At 64.1% G+C, this 17,596-nt stretch overlaps 1 protein-coding gene across 1 annotated transcript in view; it reads left to right on the top strand.

Annotated features, from left to right (window-relative positions):
- The first annotated feature begins 400 nt into the window (after window positions 1-400).
- PTCH2 (patched 2) overlaps window positions 401-17,596 on the top strand; it is a 53,298-nt gene continuing 36,102 nt past the window's right edge. Inside the window, exons 1-2 of the mRNA XM_045028950.1 lie at window positions 401-838; window positions 2,335-2,527. Of these exons, the coding sequence (XP_044884885.1) occupies window positions 734-838; window positions 2,335-2,527 (298 nt within the window). The 5' untranslated portion in view covers window positions 401-733. The remainder of the gene's footprint in view (window positions 839-2,334; window positions 2,528-17,596) is intronic.

Genomic DNA, 17,596 nt, shown 5'->3' with positions numbered 1-17,596 from the left:
CCTCCTTGCGAGGGACAGTTTGCAGCTGGCTCGATGGGGCCATGTCCGCTCGCAATAATAAATAAAAGCGGCAGGCCAGGAGCTGGGGAAGCTGCAGCATTTGAAAGGCTCTGGAGCAGAATTCCTGTGTTTAGTGAAGTTTTTTCTTCTCCGCTCCCTCCAGGCTCTGCCCTCATTGATTTGCGGGAGGGAGGGAGCGAGGGGGCTGCTTGGGTGGTCTCCCCTGTCTCCACTTTGGTGAGCTGTTGCTTAGCAGCTAATAATAGGAGATGTTTGCAAAGTAATTTGCCTCTTCCTTAGCCAATGGGAACCGGAGCGCTTTCCCATCACCCCCCCCCGCCCGCCCTTCATGATCTGGAAGGGAGGCTGCGGCTCGCTCCAAATGTTGGTGGGACAGGATCCGAGGCGCACGGGGGAGAGGTGACGATCGGCTGCTGCCGCCGGCTCGGAGGGGGTTTTCCCCGCGCGTGTGGGGGGCTGCGTGTGGCTCCACTGTGGGTGTCCCCCCCTCCCCCGCAGCCCGGCGCTCTTGGAGACGCGGCGGTAGCGCACAGCCCAGCCGGAGGGCGCACGGGGCCCGCTCGCATGGCCCCGGGGCTGGCCACATAATGTTGGAAGGGGCCCCCGGGAGCAGAGCGGAGCCCTCGGGTGCTGCCCGCCGCCCCTTGGATTACCGCCCTCGCCGCTCCGCCGTCCCCGCCCGTCCTCGCTCGACCCCCGCTGGAGCCGGACCATGGCCTCGGAGCCCCGCGTGGGAGAGCGCGCCCCGAGCTCCGCTCCGCCCGGCCGGGGAGCCGGCTGCGCCCTCGCCGCCTCGGCGCTGAAGCGGATCTCCAAGGTGAGGGGGCGGCGGAGCCCGTCCCACGGCGCCCCCGGGGACAGACAGCGGGGCGGCCGCGGCCAAGCGGGGTCGGGGGGCACCTAACATCTCCCCCGCCCCGGTCCGGGGCAGCTCGGGGAGGTGCGCGCGCCCCGGCGGTGCCCCGGCCGGGGGCCGGTTCCGGGAGCTCGGGTTCCCGGCCGTTTGGGGGGACACAGGGGTGCGGCCCCCCCTTTCCTTGCCGGGTTGGCGCGGAGCGCGGCCGGTGCCCCCGGGTCCGGGTTTGCTGGAGGGGGGCCGGGGAAGTTCGCCCCTCGATCGCATCCCCCTGGGGCCGCCCGGCGCCCCCCCCCCCCGGAACGTGTGACACGCTGCGGCCAGTAGGTCCCTGCCCAGCCCAGCCCAGCCCTTGCTGCGCGGAGCCGGGGGGGGGGGAGCCAGGGGGGGACCTTGCACCCCCATCACTGACCCGAGCCAGTGGCCGGGGGAGGAAGGCTCAGGCTGGATGGAACTGACGGGGGCAGAGAGAAGGAAGGGGAGACAACCCAGCAAATGCGTGGGGACCCTGGGGGCTGCAGAAGGGGGGCGCAGGGAGCCGGCCGGACGGGGGGGGACGCGGGGACCCTGGGGGGCGCAGGGAGCCGGACGGGGGGGACGCGGGGACCTTGGGGGGCGCAGGGAGCCGGCCGGACGGGGGGGGACGCGGGGACCCTGGGGGGCGCAGGGAGCCGGCCGGTCGGGGGGAGGACGCGGGGACCCTGGGGAGAAAAGGGGGGGCCCAGGGAGCCGGCCGGGCAGGGGGGGATGCGGGGACCCTGGGGAGTACAGGGGGGGCGCTGGGAGCCGGCCGGGCAGGGGGGGATGCGGGGACCCTGGGGAGTAGAGGGGGGGCGCAGGGAGCCGGCCGGTCGGGGGGGGGTCCGCGGGGACCCTGGGGAGTATAGGGGGGGCGCAGGGAGCCGGCCGGGCAGGGGGGGATGCGGGGACCCTGGGGGGCGCAGGGAGCCGGCCGGGCAGGGGGGGATGCGGGGACCCTGGGGAGTACAGGGGGGGCGCAGGGAGCCGGCCGGTCGGGGGGGGGGGGGACGCGGGGACCCTGGGGAGTATAGGGGGGGCGCAGGGAGCCGGCCGGGCAGGGGGGGATGCGGGGACCCTGGGGAGTACAGGGGGGCGCAGGGAGCCGGCCGGTCGGGGTGGGGGACTCGGGGACATTCGGGGGCAGTGGGGGGGGCGTAGGGTGCCGGCGGGGGTCTCCGAGGCTGGAGGCAGCTTGTCTCGCAGGGCAGAGGCAGCGGTGGCGGATGCTGCGCGCAGGGGGCGCCCTGCCCCCCAGGACAGCCCCGGGGGGAGACAGCCCCTGGGGCTGCGAGGAAGGGGGATCCCCGGGGTCCCTGCGCTGCCCCTTGGCCCGGGGGGGGGGTGATACGAGCACCTGTCACACACCCCCCCGCAGCCTGCCCCACGGGGCGGGGCCCTGCCGGGCGCGCCGGGTAACGCTGCCCCTCTCCCCGCAGGGCGAGGCCGGGGGCCCCAAGGCCCCGCTGTGGCTGCGGGCCCGGTTCCAGGCGCTGCTCTTCGCGCTGGGCTGCCGCATCCAGCGGCACTGCGGGAAGGTGCTGCTCGCCGGGCTGCTGCTCTTCGGCGCGCTGGCCCTGGGGCTCCGGGCCGCCGCCATCGAGACCGACCTGGAGCAGCTGTGGGTGGAAGGTGAGCGCCGGGCGGGGGGCGCGGGGGGGCGCCGGGGGCAGCGCTGTCTGGGCGCTGTGGGGCAGGAGGGTGCAGTAGGGTGGGAGGGAGCTGTGGGGGCAGGGCTGTCTGGGCACAGTGGGGCGGGAGGGCGCTATGGGGGCTGGGCTGTCTGGGCGCAGTGGGGCAGGAGGGCGCTATGGGGGCTGGGCTGTCTGGGCACAGTGGGGCAGGAGGGCACAGGAGGGTGGGAGGGCGCTGTGGGGGCAGGGCTGTCTGGGCACTGTGGGGCAGGAGGGCGCTGTGGGGGCTGGGCTGTCTGGGCGCAGTGGGGCAGGAGGGCGCTATGGGGGCTGGGCTGTCTGGGCGCAGTGGGGCAGGAGGGCGCTATGGGGGCTGGGCTGTCTGGGCACAGTGGGGCAGGAGGGCACTGTGGGGGCAGGGCTGTCTGGGCGCAGTGGGGCAGGAGGGCACAGGAGGGTGGGAGGGCGCTGTGGGGGCAGGGCTGTCTGGGCACTGTGGGGCAGGAGGGCACTGTGGGGGCTGGGCTGTCTGGGCGCAGTGGGGCAGAAGGGCGCTATGGGGGCTGGGCTGTCTGGGCACAGTGGGGCAGGAGGGCGCTATGGGGGCAGGGCTGTCTGGGCACAGTGGGGCAGGAGGGCACTGTGGGGGCAGGGCTGTCTGGGCGCAGTGGGGCAGGAGGGCGCAGGAGGGTGGGAGGGCGCTGTGGGGGCAGGGCTGTCTGGGCACTGTGGGGCAGGAGGGCGCTGTGGGGGCTGGGCTGTCTGGGCACTGTGGGGCAGGAGGGCGCTGTGGGGGCAGGGCTGTCTGGGTGCTGTGGGGGGGATCTCCATGCCCCTCTGGGAGAAGGAGGAAATGGTGGCTGTTGTAGGCAGGAAATGAATGAGCCTGGGCTGCTGAACCAGAATCCAGCTGGGTTCGGCTCTGAGCCGCTCTGGGAGCGTTACTGAAGGGATCCTACATGCACCCTCCCAAGGTGTGGGTGGGCACCTGGCACATACAAACACGTATGTGAACGTGCATGTGATCCACGCTCTGCTCCGCTTCGGCTGTGCCATACGAGAAATGCAGAAAGGGAGAGCCCCACGCTGCACATGCATGAATATGTGAACCCGTGCAAACATATATGTCCGGACATGATCGTACACACGTCCCGCAGTGTAAACATTCGTAGAGCAATGCGCGGCCCCTTATGGAAGTGTTTGCTGCCTTGAATCCTCTGGCACTCCCAGAGCAGCCCCTGGCGCTCGGATGACAGTTGAGCCGGTGGGAGTGGAGACCGATGAAGTAGTGCATTCCCCAAGATTTCGGTAGCTCTGGGCCACCCGTGGGAGTGCTTTCCCGGGACGGGGGGCGTGTACGCCACGGCGGGTGCGCGGGGTTCTGTGTGGGAGCTGGATCGCTGTCAGTGCACGTCCGTGTCTCCACGGAGGCGCGTGTAATTAAATTCTCCCTCCGTGAATGAGACGCCACCAGGCCCCTGCTCCGATATTGCATTATTGATCGGAAAATCCAGAAGGTGCTGCCGGAGGAGATAATGAAACCTCTGACAGCGCTGTCGGTTCCGGGCGGGCTCGGGGCACGTGCGCCTGCCCCCCGGGGGGAGAGGGAGACGGGAAGCAAGTGAGAACACAAACAGCCAAAAGCAAGGGGCAGACGAGAGCAAAGCCTCATTTCCTAGTGGAAACATTTGATAAAAATGATTCCTTTGTTATTAATAAGTTCAGCCTGGAATTCTGCGCTCTCCCCGCGGCTCCGGGCGTTCCGGGTGCCTCTCTGCCCCGGGGACACCCGTGTAGCCTCTTCTCGCAGCCCTTCTCCGGGGCCACATCAGGTTGGACTTTCACACCCTCCGGCTGGGTCAGCCATCTTTGAGCTACAGTGCTCCGCCCGCCCCGCCCCCCAGCTCCATGTGTGGTCCTCAGCTACGCTTGGATTTTGTTCAACAATAGAAGCAACTTTACTGGCCCAGCCCTTTAAAAGAGCCCCCCTCCCTCCCCACCGTGAATGATGCCAGTAACGTTTGCACACCTGTTTCACACAGAGAAGAGGGGTGACCGAGCGGCTGTTAAGAAAAGGAGGCGAGGTCTTATCTCCCCCCCCCCGCCTTCCTCTGCATTACACAGATTTGTGGCACAAAAAAAAAAAAAAGATCCATCCCCAACTGCAGCTGTTCAGCATTTGAAGACGGGAAATACACCCCACACACACACACACACATCCCACACACACCGGCTTGCATGCAAAGCGAGGCTGTACCCTGTGGGATTTCGGTCGCTTGGGTTCGGTAGCTTTCCAGGCTGGTGTCTGTTGAACGGGGCAAGGAACCAGGATCTCCGGTGTGCTCCTGGGGGAGATGAGAGCTGGGCTCTGAGTCTCAAAGCGGGGGATAGGAGCAGTGCAGCATGGGGGGGGCAGAGATGTGTGGGGAGAGGTGCTTTGAATCAAGGTGTGCTGACACAGCTAGCTATCCTGCTGGAAGCTCATGCTGCTCCGTGTGAGAGCTCAAAGCGCAGGAGGAGTTTCAGGTGACACAGAAGCCCAGGACTGTGGTTGTTCTGAGATTCTCTGTATGCCATAGGATGTGCCAGGGCTGGCCTGGGTGCCATGCAGTCTGGCTCAGGGCTGCTCTGTGCTGGCTCGTGTTCACCCAAGGGGCCGCTTTGTGCTGCCCGGATGTTGTTTGGCGCTCTGAGCCATGCCGGTGGCTTTGCGAGTGCTTTGGGCATGCGATGGGCCGTGTGGGTTAGAGGAACGGTCGTGGGTTCAGGAGGCAAGTCCAATTCTGACTCTCACACTGGGCTTTGGGCACTTCCAGTGGCCGCTCTGTGCCTCAGTTTCCTCACCTGTGAAATGCAGATGATAACCTTTACCTGCTTGGTAGCGCGCTGCAAGGTGGCGGCTGGTGACATCTGCCCAGTGCTTTGAATGGGCAGAGGGTAGTGCCAAGCGCTGCCGATAACAGAGATATCTGCCGACGCCATGTGAACCTTCTGGCTGTGAGATGATCACCCGGCTGAGGCTAGCTTGTGCGGTCAGATCTGTGCTTCCGAGACTGAACTCCTCTGAGCAGTGGCTTGGCGTGACATTCTGGGCAGTGCTGAGCATGCTGGTGCTCAGCGATGGGTAGATGGGGGGGCCTCCATGCAAAGAGGGGCCCAGTGTAGTGCCCTGCCCATGGGCTGTGCAGGGTGTAAGTGCTGTTGGAGAATCCGGAGCAGGCCGAGCGGCTGCCGTGTCCCCTGGCACAGTGCTGGGCCGCGTGGCGGGACCCGAGGGAAGGTTCTGGTGGCCGAGGTCCTGGCAGGCCCCTTGGCGTTGCTGGTTGCGGTGTTTGCATGGGCACCGCAGGCGCTTGGGCATCGATCCGGCTCTGTTGCGGTTCGGCAGGATCAAAGTGGCCCACCCAGCGACGTCGTCCATCAGAACCTCCCCGCCACCCCACCGACTTCACCGGGGCTGGGATTGGGCTCTGGGTGCGGACGAAGGCCGCAGTAGCTTTTCCAGTGCTAACGTGGGGTGTGGGTCAGACTCTTGCTAGCCCCCCTGGCCTGCACGTAGCCTGCCCTGCTCTTGAGAGAGCTGCTCCTCTCTGCCTCTTGCCCTGTACAGCAGCCCCTTGGCCGTCCGTGCCTGGCTCGCCTGTGGCGGTGGCTAGAGGATTGGGCCCTTGGCTAGCGGGTTTGGGAGTCTGGAATTCACATCCTACCGAAAGCCCCTTGGTGCAGGGAAATCTGCTCTGCAGGGTTTCCTGGCTTCGGCTCCCTTCCTGCTGCCCGGGAGCCAGGCAGGGGCATGCGGGACAGAGACCCAGGAGACAGGGTGTTCCAGGAGAGGCTCTGCTGCTGTCCTTCTCTAGGGGTTGTGGGTGGGCCCCCCAAGGAGGAGGCCAGGGCGAGATGCTGTGCCCAGGTCAGGAGCTGTTGCAGAGAAGGGGTGGCTGGGCTCAGGACGTAAATGGTGTGGCTATGTCTGTGCTTAACAGCTGCCCCCGGGATCCCTTTGCCATCACACCTCCAAGCAGCCAAGCTCTGTGCGCTGGCCAGTGCCCAGGCAGCTTACTCTGCCCACGGGCATTGCCGCCTGCCGCTCCCTTGGGGTGGCACGTGCCAGTGGCTTTCGCTCCTGGTTCCCAGCGGGGCAGTGGCACAGCCCTTGCTCTAGCTCTTCCGTCAGCCGGCCCGACTCCCACGCCCTGGGGATTCCCGTCAGCCTGCCGAGCCAGGGCTGACCCCTTCCTCAAGTGGGCACGGGGGCTGGATCCTGTGGCAGTAGCTTGGCCCCGGTCCTGCCTCTCGGGATACCTGGGAGGAGTGGGGCCGTGGTGGGTGGCAGCGAGGGGTCCCTCTGTCCCGGGAAGGGCTGGGTTTGATTTTCCGGTACGAGGCAGCTCAGGGCAGCTGCTGCTTGTGTCTCTGGGGGGCAAATGATACATCAGCTGCAAAGGACTGGCCAGAGCAGATCAGCCCTGGTCCGAGACGGGGGCGGAGCTGGGTCACACGAGTAGCGCTGCAGGGTCCCCGCGGATCCGGGTCGCTGGTGACAGAGGGGTTGGGATCGGATGTCGGCCAGGGCATGGGGGTGCCAAGGGTCCCTCTCCAAACCAGCCGCCAGCGCGGCGGGCACTGAGCAGACTAGAGCAGTTTTGTTAGATAGACGGAGGACAGAATGGGCCAGGGAGGCTCAAGTCCCCTCTCCCCGCGGCAGGGCCGTGTCCCGTGGGCCGGGGGCGCTATATGGGAAGCTTACACTGGTCTGTGGCGAAGCCAAGGGCTGGCGGGTCCTGTCGGGTGGGTACCTTGCACCAGTGCTTGGCTCCCCGACAATGCAGCTAGCTACCCGCTGCCCTGCATGCAGAAGAGCATTGCCCAGAGCATGCCTATGGGGGGGGGAGGGTGCCCCCAGAGCCACGGGCGACAGCAGCCACTGATCAAGCCCCCAGCCTGGGAAGGGCTCCACGCCCCAGGACGTGTTGCCGGCTGCCGTGGCCTCGGGCTTCTCCAGAAGGTGATGGCAGGGATGGGCCCGTGGGTCAGACTCTGCTGTTACGTGGGGGGAAGGGAGCAGGCAGGCAGGCCCCAGCGTGCAGCACAGACCCTGCCACACCCCCTGCTGCTGTGTGGAGCCTGCCCCAGCAGGGAAGAGCCGTGAGGATGATCAGGGAACTGAGGGCCTGGCTGCTGAGAGGAGCTTGGGGGAGCCGAGGGGGGACTTGATCTTTGCTCTCCTGCAATACACCCGGGGTAGACGCCACCTAGGGAGGGTGACGAGCTCATTAACCTGAAGGGTGGTGCTGGCACAGAACAAATGGGTACGAACTGGCCAGGGGCTGGGAATTAGAAGAAAGTTTCTCCCCGTTAGAGGGCCCAGGTTCTGGAACAGCCTCCTGACAGGACTTGTCGGGGGCAAACAACGTAATGAGTTTGCAGAGAGGGCAGGAGACGTATGAGCACGACTCTCTGGCAGGACCGCTTGTGATGGCGGGGGCCAGGCTCAGCGGCCCTGGGGCTCACTTCCAGTTCATGGCCTGTGTTCCCAACACTCATGCTTCAGGGTTTCAGACTTCCACTGGCAGGGGCCAGGAAGGGATTTCCCCTCCCCCAATGCATTCTGGGATTTTTTGTCTCCTTCCTCAGAGATGTCCCCGGCTGGAGATGGGACATGGGGCTGGGTGGGCCAGGGCTCTAAGGTGGCAATGAGCACTCTCTTCTACAGGTTCATGCCATATGTAAGGTCAGGAAGAAATTTCCCCCTGGTCAGATTGGCAGGGACGTTGTGATTTTTTGGCCTTCCTCTGCAGCGAGTGGGTGCGGGTCCCGTGCAAGGGTTATCTGGGTATCTCTCTACCGTCGGACTTTAAAAGGCGCCCGCGATTGGACGAGCGGCCTCCTCTCACTGCAGCCGCTTCCTCCTGGGGCCAGGCCGACACCGGGCCGGCCTGTGAGGGGCCCGCTCCATTCCCATGGTGGAGCCTGTCGTGAGAGTTCGCCTCCTGTGCCAGGCCAGCGGGATCGGGGCCATTGCGGAGGGAGGGAACGTGGCAGGGTTACAGCTGCTGCTGGAAGCAGGAGGGGTGGCACGTGGAAAGATGGAAACCGGCCCGGGCCATACAGGCCAGGCCCGTGCTGGAGAAGGGGTTATTGACTGGGGTGGGGGATGGGAAAAGAGACGGCGGTGCCCGTAAACTGGGATTGCCTGTGGAAATGTTCAATTAGGTGCCTCTAAAGCGATGAGCTTCTTGGAGGCTTTGAACCCCCGGGCTGAGTGTTGAGTTACCTCTGGCCACCTGGCAGCTGTTCCTGGCCGTCTGAGCGGGTTTGCTGGGCTGGGGATGATTTATGGGGCTGAGAGCTGGGTCAGGGGAAGGCTGCGGTAGTGCCCTGTGCAGCAGCTTCCCAGCCACCTGGCGTGCGGGAATCTCCCCCGCTCCCTGTCCCCGGCGGAGGAACTGTGGGGAGTGAGGGGCTCACTGCCCCTAAGCTCCGGTGTGGGGCACCAGGGGGGGCAGAGAGGGGCGAGTCTGAGCCTGGGGAGGGCGGGTGGGACTTAGGGAAGGAGAGAAGAGGAGGTCCCGGGAGGGCAGAGGGGTAGCAGATGCTGGAGGGAAGCTGGACAGCGGCCCTCACCGAGATCCCACCTGCAGGTCCCCCCCGCGGCTCCTGGGCAGCAGCGCCCCCTAGAGGCCCATGTGCATGCCGGACCCCTCGCACCTAAGACTGGTACCGTGTGCCTCGCTGTTGGACCCTGAGTGCCAGGCCTGGCCCTGGCTGGGGTTGGACCAGGAGGCACTGGTGGGCTGTCGGCCGGCCCGGTGTGGCAGGCGTCGCTGGCCTCTCTGTAGCCGCCTGGCTTCGTTTCCGACAGAGCCAGTGTGGCTCGGGGGCTGTCTGCTCGGGAAGGCGTTGGCACTGTCCTGGCACGCAGTGGGCTGGCAGGAGGGGGATGGACCTCTGGGCACATGCAGCTCACTGTGGGGGAGCTGGGCGACTGGGCCCTAGTCCAGGGGATCGGGCTGGAGCTGACCTGCCATCTCCACGCAGGGCCCCTTGAAAGAGGAAAAGCAAGGGGGGGACGGAGCCACCTGTCAAAGGGGCAGCGTGGGGGGCTGGGGAGGCGTTCTGGGGGCCTGCGCACATTCCGGGAGCTGCTCCCAGCTGGGCCCGGGGGCGAGGAAATCCAGCAGGAGGGGAGCGGCGGCGTCTGCAGAGCGGAGGCTGGGGGTGGGCACTGGCAGTGCTGGGTGGTCTCCTGGCTAGTGGCAGGCTCCAGAGAGGCGCTGGGGGTGCTAACGGCCGAGCGAGGAGCCGGCCTGCGGGAGGAGGGGTGTAGGCGCTGCGAGGAATCAGCCAGGCTGCTGGAATCCAGGCCCACCGGGAGTCAGTATGTGCATGGGGGGGAGGGGAGTGTCTGTGGATGCTGCGGCGCACTAGCCTGGGGAGGGGGAGTAGCGTTTCGGGTGGGGGGATATAGTCCATCAGGGCTGTCACTGGATGGTGTGAGCAGTGGAGGTCACAGGCAACCAGCCTGGGCAGTCGCATCGGATCCCCTGGTAGCTGCTTCCTGGCTGCGGCCAGAGGAGTCAGGAGCTCTGGGGGAGGGCGGCAGAGTGATCGGGGAGACCCCGTTTTCCGGAGGGAAGTGGGGAGCCCGACCTGGGGCGCTGTGATGCTGCGGGAGTCGCTCCGTGGGGAAATGCTGAGCCGCTGCCCTGTGAAGCTCTAGCCCGGGGGAGATGGCTCAAGTTGGGTGCCCCCCCAAATCCCACGGCTATTGAGAGCTGGCGATGGGACATGAGACTCACTGGAGCCTGCGTCTGGTACAGTTCAGCTGCCTGGGCGTGTCTCCTCCCCCGCTGTGTGCTGCCCCACGGAGAGGGGATTGGCAGGTGCGCCCACCTCTGGCTGGCACCCCAAGATCATTCTTCCTCCAGACTTTTTTGTGGCTGCCATTTTGCTGCTGCCCCTGTCCAGACCATTGCCCTGGTTCCTTTGCGTCACGGTGTCGTTGTTCAGCTGACTCTGCCGCCTTCCCCCCCCCTGCTCTTTTTGGGGGGGAGGGGGCGACCCGTATGCTAGCCCAGGCTCTCGGGGACAGACCTCGCTCTCTGCACCAGCAAAAGAGGGAGCCAGGTTTGTATTCAGGCAGCGAGCGGAAGATCCTCACCTTGCCCCGGCCTGCTCCATTAGCTTAAAAATCTACTTTGTTTGCTCCCTCCGCTTTGACATTTGCTCTGAAGCATCTTCTCCCTGCAGCCGGGGCTGGCTGTGAAAGGCGCTTTCTTGTCTGAAGCCAGCTCAGAGTCGGAGCCGGGCTCAATCTGCCAAAGCTGCGTGGGGGCAGAAATCTTTGGTTTTTTTAATGGTGGGGGGAAGTATCTTCCTCAGAGCCCCCTCCCATCCCTGAGTGACCGATTGATCACTTGTGATGGATGGAAAAATTGCTGATTTTTTTTTTTAAAAGACCTGGCAAGAGTTTTGTGGACAGCAGTGTTTGGTTTTAGTGTTAGGTGTTTTCGATTTGGGGTGGGGGGGAGGGGGCAGGGGGAGAGGCCGAGAAGAGTTTTATTCTCTGCTTCCTCCTCGGGCCTGGAAAAGTGGTCTGAGTTCAAAACCTTCATTTCGTGCCTGAATGAAGGCAGCAAAGTGGAAAAATTCCCCCATTCAGAGGGGGATGAATGTATGTTTCAGCCCTGCATTAAGGCACATTAGCAGGCAGTGGAGTGCCTAATGCAGCCATTTTTCACAGCGCCCGACAGAGGAGATGATTAGCATAATTAGTCCAGGCAGCCCTATACATATGGAAATAGCCAGGGCCTAAATGCCAACACCAGTGGAAATTTATGTCAGTGCTGACAGGAGTCTTAGCAGTGAATGGTTCCCAACCGACTCTCTCTCCCCCCCCATATTTTGGGGGGTCGCGCGGCCCCTCATCCCCGGCTGCGGCTCTGGGAGCTCCTTCAGGAGAGGCCTTTTCCCTCCCCCCGCCGCCACCCCCAGAGCCAGCCCGTGGGCTTTCTAGCGATAAAGACCTTTGTTTGGCACCGAGAGGCACAGGCTGGGCCGGGCCCCGGCTCCTCCGCTGGCTTGGGAAGCTGGTGGCCCTTTGCCTTGTCTGGTTGGAATGGCAGCTGGAGAACCTGCTTTCGGGGGGCCGGGGTTGTTAGAGAAGGGTCTGTGGGGGGCACAGTCCGTGGCATTCATCCCCCAGCCCGGGGTCTTCTCTGCCTGCCAGGAGGACCCCCAGCTGCTGCCCCCGCCAGCAGGGCGGAGAGGCTCCCCGTTGGGGCTGTCTGAGGGGGAGGTGCTGGAGGGGGGCTGCAAGCCCCCCACCCCTCCAGTGCCCACCCTGGGCACCCTACTGGCTGTATTCCCTCCCCCCCGGGCACGGGGGCCGCAGAGCAGAGCGGGGCTCCCGCGGCCGTGTTGTGACAGGCGAAGCTGGCGACCGCGGGCGGGCCAGGTGAAAATGGCTCTTTTAGCCTGCCCTCAGCGCGACTTCCTCCGGAGCAGCACGGCTCCTTTCACCCGCTCCCTAATCCCGCTAATCCGCCCCACAACACTTTGAAGGTGGCCCCCGGCCTGCGTGCACTGCAGCCCTCGGGGCCGCGGCTAGCGAGCTGAGTCAGAGCGCACAGGCGTGTGCGTGTGTGAGCGCTGGGGGGGGAGGCCAGATCTTTCGTTGTCCCCCCCCGCACATGCTTTCATAGCTGTGCCCCAAAGGGAATCGGGGCCCGTCCCGGGCAGGGAAGGGCTGGGCTGCCAGGTCCCAGCAGAGCACAATGGGGCAGCTCCTCTCTGGGGCCTGAGCCGAGCATGTTGTTGGAAAGGCCCCTGTGGACTAACTGGGCTTGGGTAGGCCCTGGGCTGGCCCCTGCTGGGGCTGGACGGATGGCAGGAGAGGAGCAGGGAGCCTGGCGACGTCTTAGGCAGCGAAGGACCCGTATTTACGTGTCCTTAAGTCAAGCCTGGCTCGTCTCATAGCAGCAGCCTCGTGGGCCAGCAAGGGCCTGGTGCAGTCCGGTGGCTGCCCCAGCCCCGGATCGCCCTCCCTTCTTGTGTTCGGCCAGCGCTTGGCTGCTGCGGCTCCATCGCTGCCGTGGGGTGCTCCTGGCTGCAGGAGTGCGGCCCGTTTCGCTGGGCACTCCCCGGGGTTGGCCGTGCCACGCCATCGGCCCCGGCAGGGGCAGGGTTGCGTGCACTCAGGAGGAGATTGTCGTATTTAACTCGGCAGGGCTGTTAAACCTCGTGCATGGCACTGCGTGGCCTCCTGCGCACCGATGGGTGTGGGAAATACCCCAGAGACCGGGGGCATGCACACACGAGGGCCACTTCTGAGTGGGGCCCTTACCAGGTGTATTACGGTAGCACCTGCCCGCCCCAGCTGAGCTCAGGTCGCTGTTGTGTTAGGTGCTGCCCGGACACACAATGAGACGGCCCCTGCCAGCAAGGAGCCCCCAGGCTACACAGACAAAGGCAGGATTCTTAGCCCCATTGCGTGGATGGTAAACTGAGGAACAGTGTGCATGCTCCCACGTCCTGGGATTTACCCAACATTGCAGATTTGAACTCCGGTTGTTGGAGCCCCAGCCCAGTGTGTCTCCCCGCCCCCGCCTTTTCTTGGGGGATGATGATGTCACGGCGTGTCAGTGTGAGGCGCCAGACATGGGTGACAGGTATTCTAGGCTGGGGAAGCTGTGCCAGATGTGTCCCCACCCATGCTCCACCCCCAGAGCCCCCCTTTACTTCCCACTCTGTGGCTCCCCCTGTGTGGTGGCCCCAGCTCGGGCCGTGTCACCCGCCCTCTCGGTGCTCCGGGCCTGGGGGCGCTAGCCTGGGGCAGGGGCCAGTGGCCGTGGGAGGGGGCCATGGAAGGGGCGGGGCTAGGGGCTAGCCTCCCCCAGCTGGCGGAAAGGCGTGATGTCACGTGTGACGCAGTGTGATGTCACGGTTCTTATCGAATAGAAGGACTAGAAGGGACCTCGAGAGATCATCCCCTGCACTCATGGCAGGACTAAGGATTAGCTAGGCCAGCGATAATCAATTATTTATTGTCAAGGTCCACGTTTCTCGGGCCAGGTACAGTCACGGTCCAGACTCTAGAGAAAATAGTACAGCAATGACAATAATAATGATGATAGTAAATAAAGATTGTGTGGTCTGTTCAGAAGCGTCTGGCAGTCTAGACTGGGTCCATAGTCCGCCTGTTGACTACCCCAGATCTAGACCGTCCCTTGTCTAACCTGCTCTTACAAATCTCCAATGATGGAGATTCCACCACCACCCTGGGCAATTTATTCCAGTGCTTAACCACCCTGACAGTTAGGAAGTGTTTCCTGATGTCCAACCTAAACCGCCCTGGCTGCGATTTAAGCCCATTGCCTCTTGTCGTAGCCTCAGAGCACAATTTACCTTCCTCCTCCTTGTAACAAGCTTTTATGTACTCGAAAACTGTGCTCGTGTCCCCTCTCAGTCTTCTCTTCTCCACATTAAACAAACCCAGTGTTTCCGATCTTCCCTCATAGCTCAGGTTTTCTCAACCTTTAATCATTTTTGTTGCTCTTCTCTGGCCTTTCTCCAATTAGTCCCCATCTTTCCTGAAACGTGGCACCCAGAACTGGACACAATACTCCAGCTGAGGCCGTATCAGTGCAGAGTAGAGCGGAAGAATGACTTCTCGTATCTTGCTTACAACACTCCTGCTGATACATCCCAGAATGATGTTTGCTTGTTTTGCAACAGCATTACACTATTGACTCATATTTAGCTTGTGGTCAACTATGACCCCCAGATCCCTTTCCGCAGTGCTACTTTCTAGGCAGGCAGTTCCCATTCTGGATGTGTGCAACTGATTGCTCCTTCCTCAGTGGAGCACTTTGCATTTGTCCTTCTTGAATTTCATCCTATTTACTTCAGGCCATTTGTCCAGTTTATCCAGATCATTTTGAATTTTAATCCTGTCCTCCAAAGCACTTGCAGCCCCTCCCAGCTTGGTATCATCGGCAAACTTTATAAGTGTCCTCTCCATGCCACATTATTATCTAAATCATGCAGCAGGTGAGCCGGCTCCGGTGCCACTTGGCGTGATGCTGTGTGACTGTGTGTGATGTCAGGGGGCCTGGCCTTTGTGTGTTACACAGGGGGCCCGGGCTGTGTGCAACACTGTTGTGTGTTACACAGGGGTGGCCTGTGTGTGACACCATTGTTGTTACGTGGGGGGCCTGGGCTGCGTGTGACACTGTTTTGTGTTACATTGGCGGGCCCGGCCTTTGTGTGAAACTTAGGCTAGGGGAAGGGCAGGCTGTGTGTGACACCATTGTGTGTTACGCGGGGGGCCGGGCTGTGTGTGATGCCATTGTGTGTTACATCGGGGGGCCCAGCCTTCGTATGATGCCGTTGTGTATTATGCTGGGGGGAGGGCGGGCTGTGTGTGATGCCGTTGTGTGTTACATTGGAGAGCCCAGCCTTCGTATGATGCCGTTGTGTATTATGCTGGGGGGAGGGCGGGCTGTGTGTGATGCCGTTGTGTGTTACATGGCGGGCTTTGGGTGCCCCCTGCTGTCCCAGCCCATGAGCCCTGCAGCACTTTGTACCCGTGCCATGTCCCCATACTGGTGCCACTCGGCTCCCCGCAGGTACGAAAGCAGGGCCGCCCCGTTGGAACAGGACTGACCCTAATGGTTGAGGGCCCCGTGCAGGGCCGGCTCCTGACCCCAGCGCGCCAAGCGCGCGCTTGGGGCGCCGCGCCGCGGGAGGGCGGCAGGCGGATCCGGCGGACCTCCCGCAGACGTGCCTGCGGAGGGGCCGCTGGTCCCGCGGCTCCGGTGGAGCATCCGCAGGCATGCCTGCGGGAGGTCCACCGAAGCCGCGGGACCGGCGACCGACAGAGCACCCCCAGCGGCGTGCCGCCCTGCTTGGGGGCGGCGGAAATCCTACAGCCGCCCCTGGCCCCGTGGGGGGAGATGTGAAATCAGTGGGTGCCAGTAACTGCTACCACAGGGCTCGTCACAGGGAGGGGAGAGGAGATTCCAGGAGCCCAGATACCAGGGCAATGGGCTCAGGCTAAGATCTCCTGTGACCGGGAGCCTGAGCAGTAGGGAGGGGCCCAAGCAGGACTGATCAGGGCTCTGAGCCTATGGCAGGTTGTAGGGTGGTGGTATTGGTGGGGGTGCCCCATAGCTGGAGGCACCCAGGTGCCAGACTGGCCTCCACGCTTCATAGTGGTGTCCAGCCCAGCGGGACAGCTCCATGCTGTGGGCTGGGGAAGCCCCAGTATCCAGACTCCCCCAGACTGCCGTCTGTCTGTGTTCCTGGCCCTGGCTTTCTTTGTCTGCCTGGCAGCCCCCGGCTGCGAGGAGAGAGCTGGCTTCACACGGGGCCTCTCGTCTGGGCGAGCCATGTCCCCCTGTCTGTGCCTGGAACAACCCTGGGATTTCTGCCCTTTGTCCCAGGATCTCAAAGCACTTTGCAGACAGGATGGCACACAGCCTGCCCCCCCAGGATCTTTAGTCCCATTGCTGCCAGTGGGGAAACTGAGGCACGGGGACTAGAACCCAGGTGTCCTGACACTCTGTCCCCCCACTCCAGATGCTCAGGGCTGGGAATGGCATTGCAGTCATCACTCCTGGGTTGATTTCTAAGCAGGGTGACCAGATTTTATAGGGACAGTCTCGATATTTGGGGCTTTTTGTCTAGGGGGCAGTTTGGGTGCCCCTGCCATAGAAGCCCTGCTGGGTGCTCTGAGCCTCTGGGAGGTGCAGTGGGGGGCAGCCCGCTGGGAGACCGGGGTTCACAGGCCCGTCAGCTCACGATGCCCCTGGATTGGCCAGGCGGGTTGATGTTGCGGTTGGGGTCAAAGGGGGTCTGTGATGGGTGGGCGGGTTCCCTGGGAGCTCCGCTCATGTGGCCGCCATTAGAGTGGGAGCGTCTGGGGGAGAGGGGCAGGTGCCGGGGTCCAGCCTTTGCCAGCCCTGCCTGCCGGCCAAGGCTCTTGGGTGGCTCGTGTGATGAGTTGGGGGTGCTCAGCTAGGCTCCCCATAGGCCCAGAAGCCGCCATCGCCCTTGGTTCTTGCTGCCCCCTTGGCGGCAGCCTCAGCAGGGAGGCCCAGGGCTCGGTGGGCCCCAGGCTGAGCTCCCGGCTCTGCGCCAGGGCTGGTTCCTGCAGGGCGGGTGAGAGGGGGTGCTGCCAGCCGGGGTGTGTGCGTGTGACTTCAGGCCCGGCGGGGCGGGGTGCTGCTGGGCTGTAGGGCTGAGTGCCGGGGAGGGGGGCAGGCAGCACGAAGGGGCGGGCAAGGAGCTGAGGGATATTGGTGGTGACAGGCCCTGCTGGCGGGAGCGGCTCTCCCTGCCCGGTTTGGTTGCATCCGGCTAGGCCGTGTTCCTGCTGGCGTACGCAGCGGTGCACCTGGACTCCGTATGCAATTCCACACTGCCCGGCTCCAGCCCTGCCCTGCCCTGCCCTGCCCTCCAACCGACCACTTGCCCTCTCCCAGCTGGGGCACGAACCCCCTGTAGGGCTGGCTGGCTGCTGGGTGCCCACACGGCCCGCGCTCTGCTCCCCAGCTTTGGGGCACGGCTCAGGGCATCCTGGGTGGCTCAGCGGCAGGTTGGGGCTGAGTCTGCCAGGCTTTGCAGCTGGCAGCAGCGTGGGCAGGATGCCAGTGTCTGGGATCCTCTCGCTCACTCTGCTGGAGGCAGCGAGGGGCCGTGCGTTGTGGTATGACTTCAGCTCCTGGAGGCTGAGTGTAGGGGCACTGGCTGGTCGCGGTGACCCCGCCCTGCCCTGAACAGCGGAGCCCTAAAACTCTCCTGCTGCAGTGGCTGCGGCGCTGGGTGTGCTGCTCTGCAGAAGCTGGGGTGGCCTCGGGTCCCCTTTCACGTCCCATCCCAGGCAGCAGCGGCCTGGGTCTGAACCCATGAATGGCAGGTGCAGACAGTGGAACTGTGTGTAGGGCTCCGGCAGCCATGGGGACCTCCCTGCCCCTCCTGGATGTGCGGGCTGGGGAGATCTTGGAGGGCAGGTTGCAGCCCAGCCTGCCCAGGGAAAAGGGGGAGGCCCCCTGGCTCCTTGGTG

The sequence above is a fragment of the Mauremys mutica genome, chromosome 8 (assembly GCF_020497125.1).
Source record: "Mauremys mutica isolate MM-2020 ecotype Southern chromosome 8, ASM2049712v1, whole genome shotgun sequence".
Taxonomy (NCBI): Eukaryota; Metazoa; Chordata; order Testudines; family Geoemydidae; genus Mauremys; species Mauremys mutica.
Note: the sequence above shows the minus strand (reverse complement) of the source record. Positions and strands in the feature narration are given on the sequence as shown.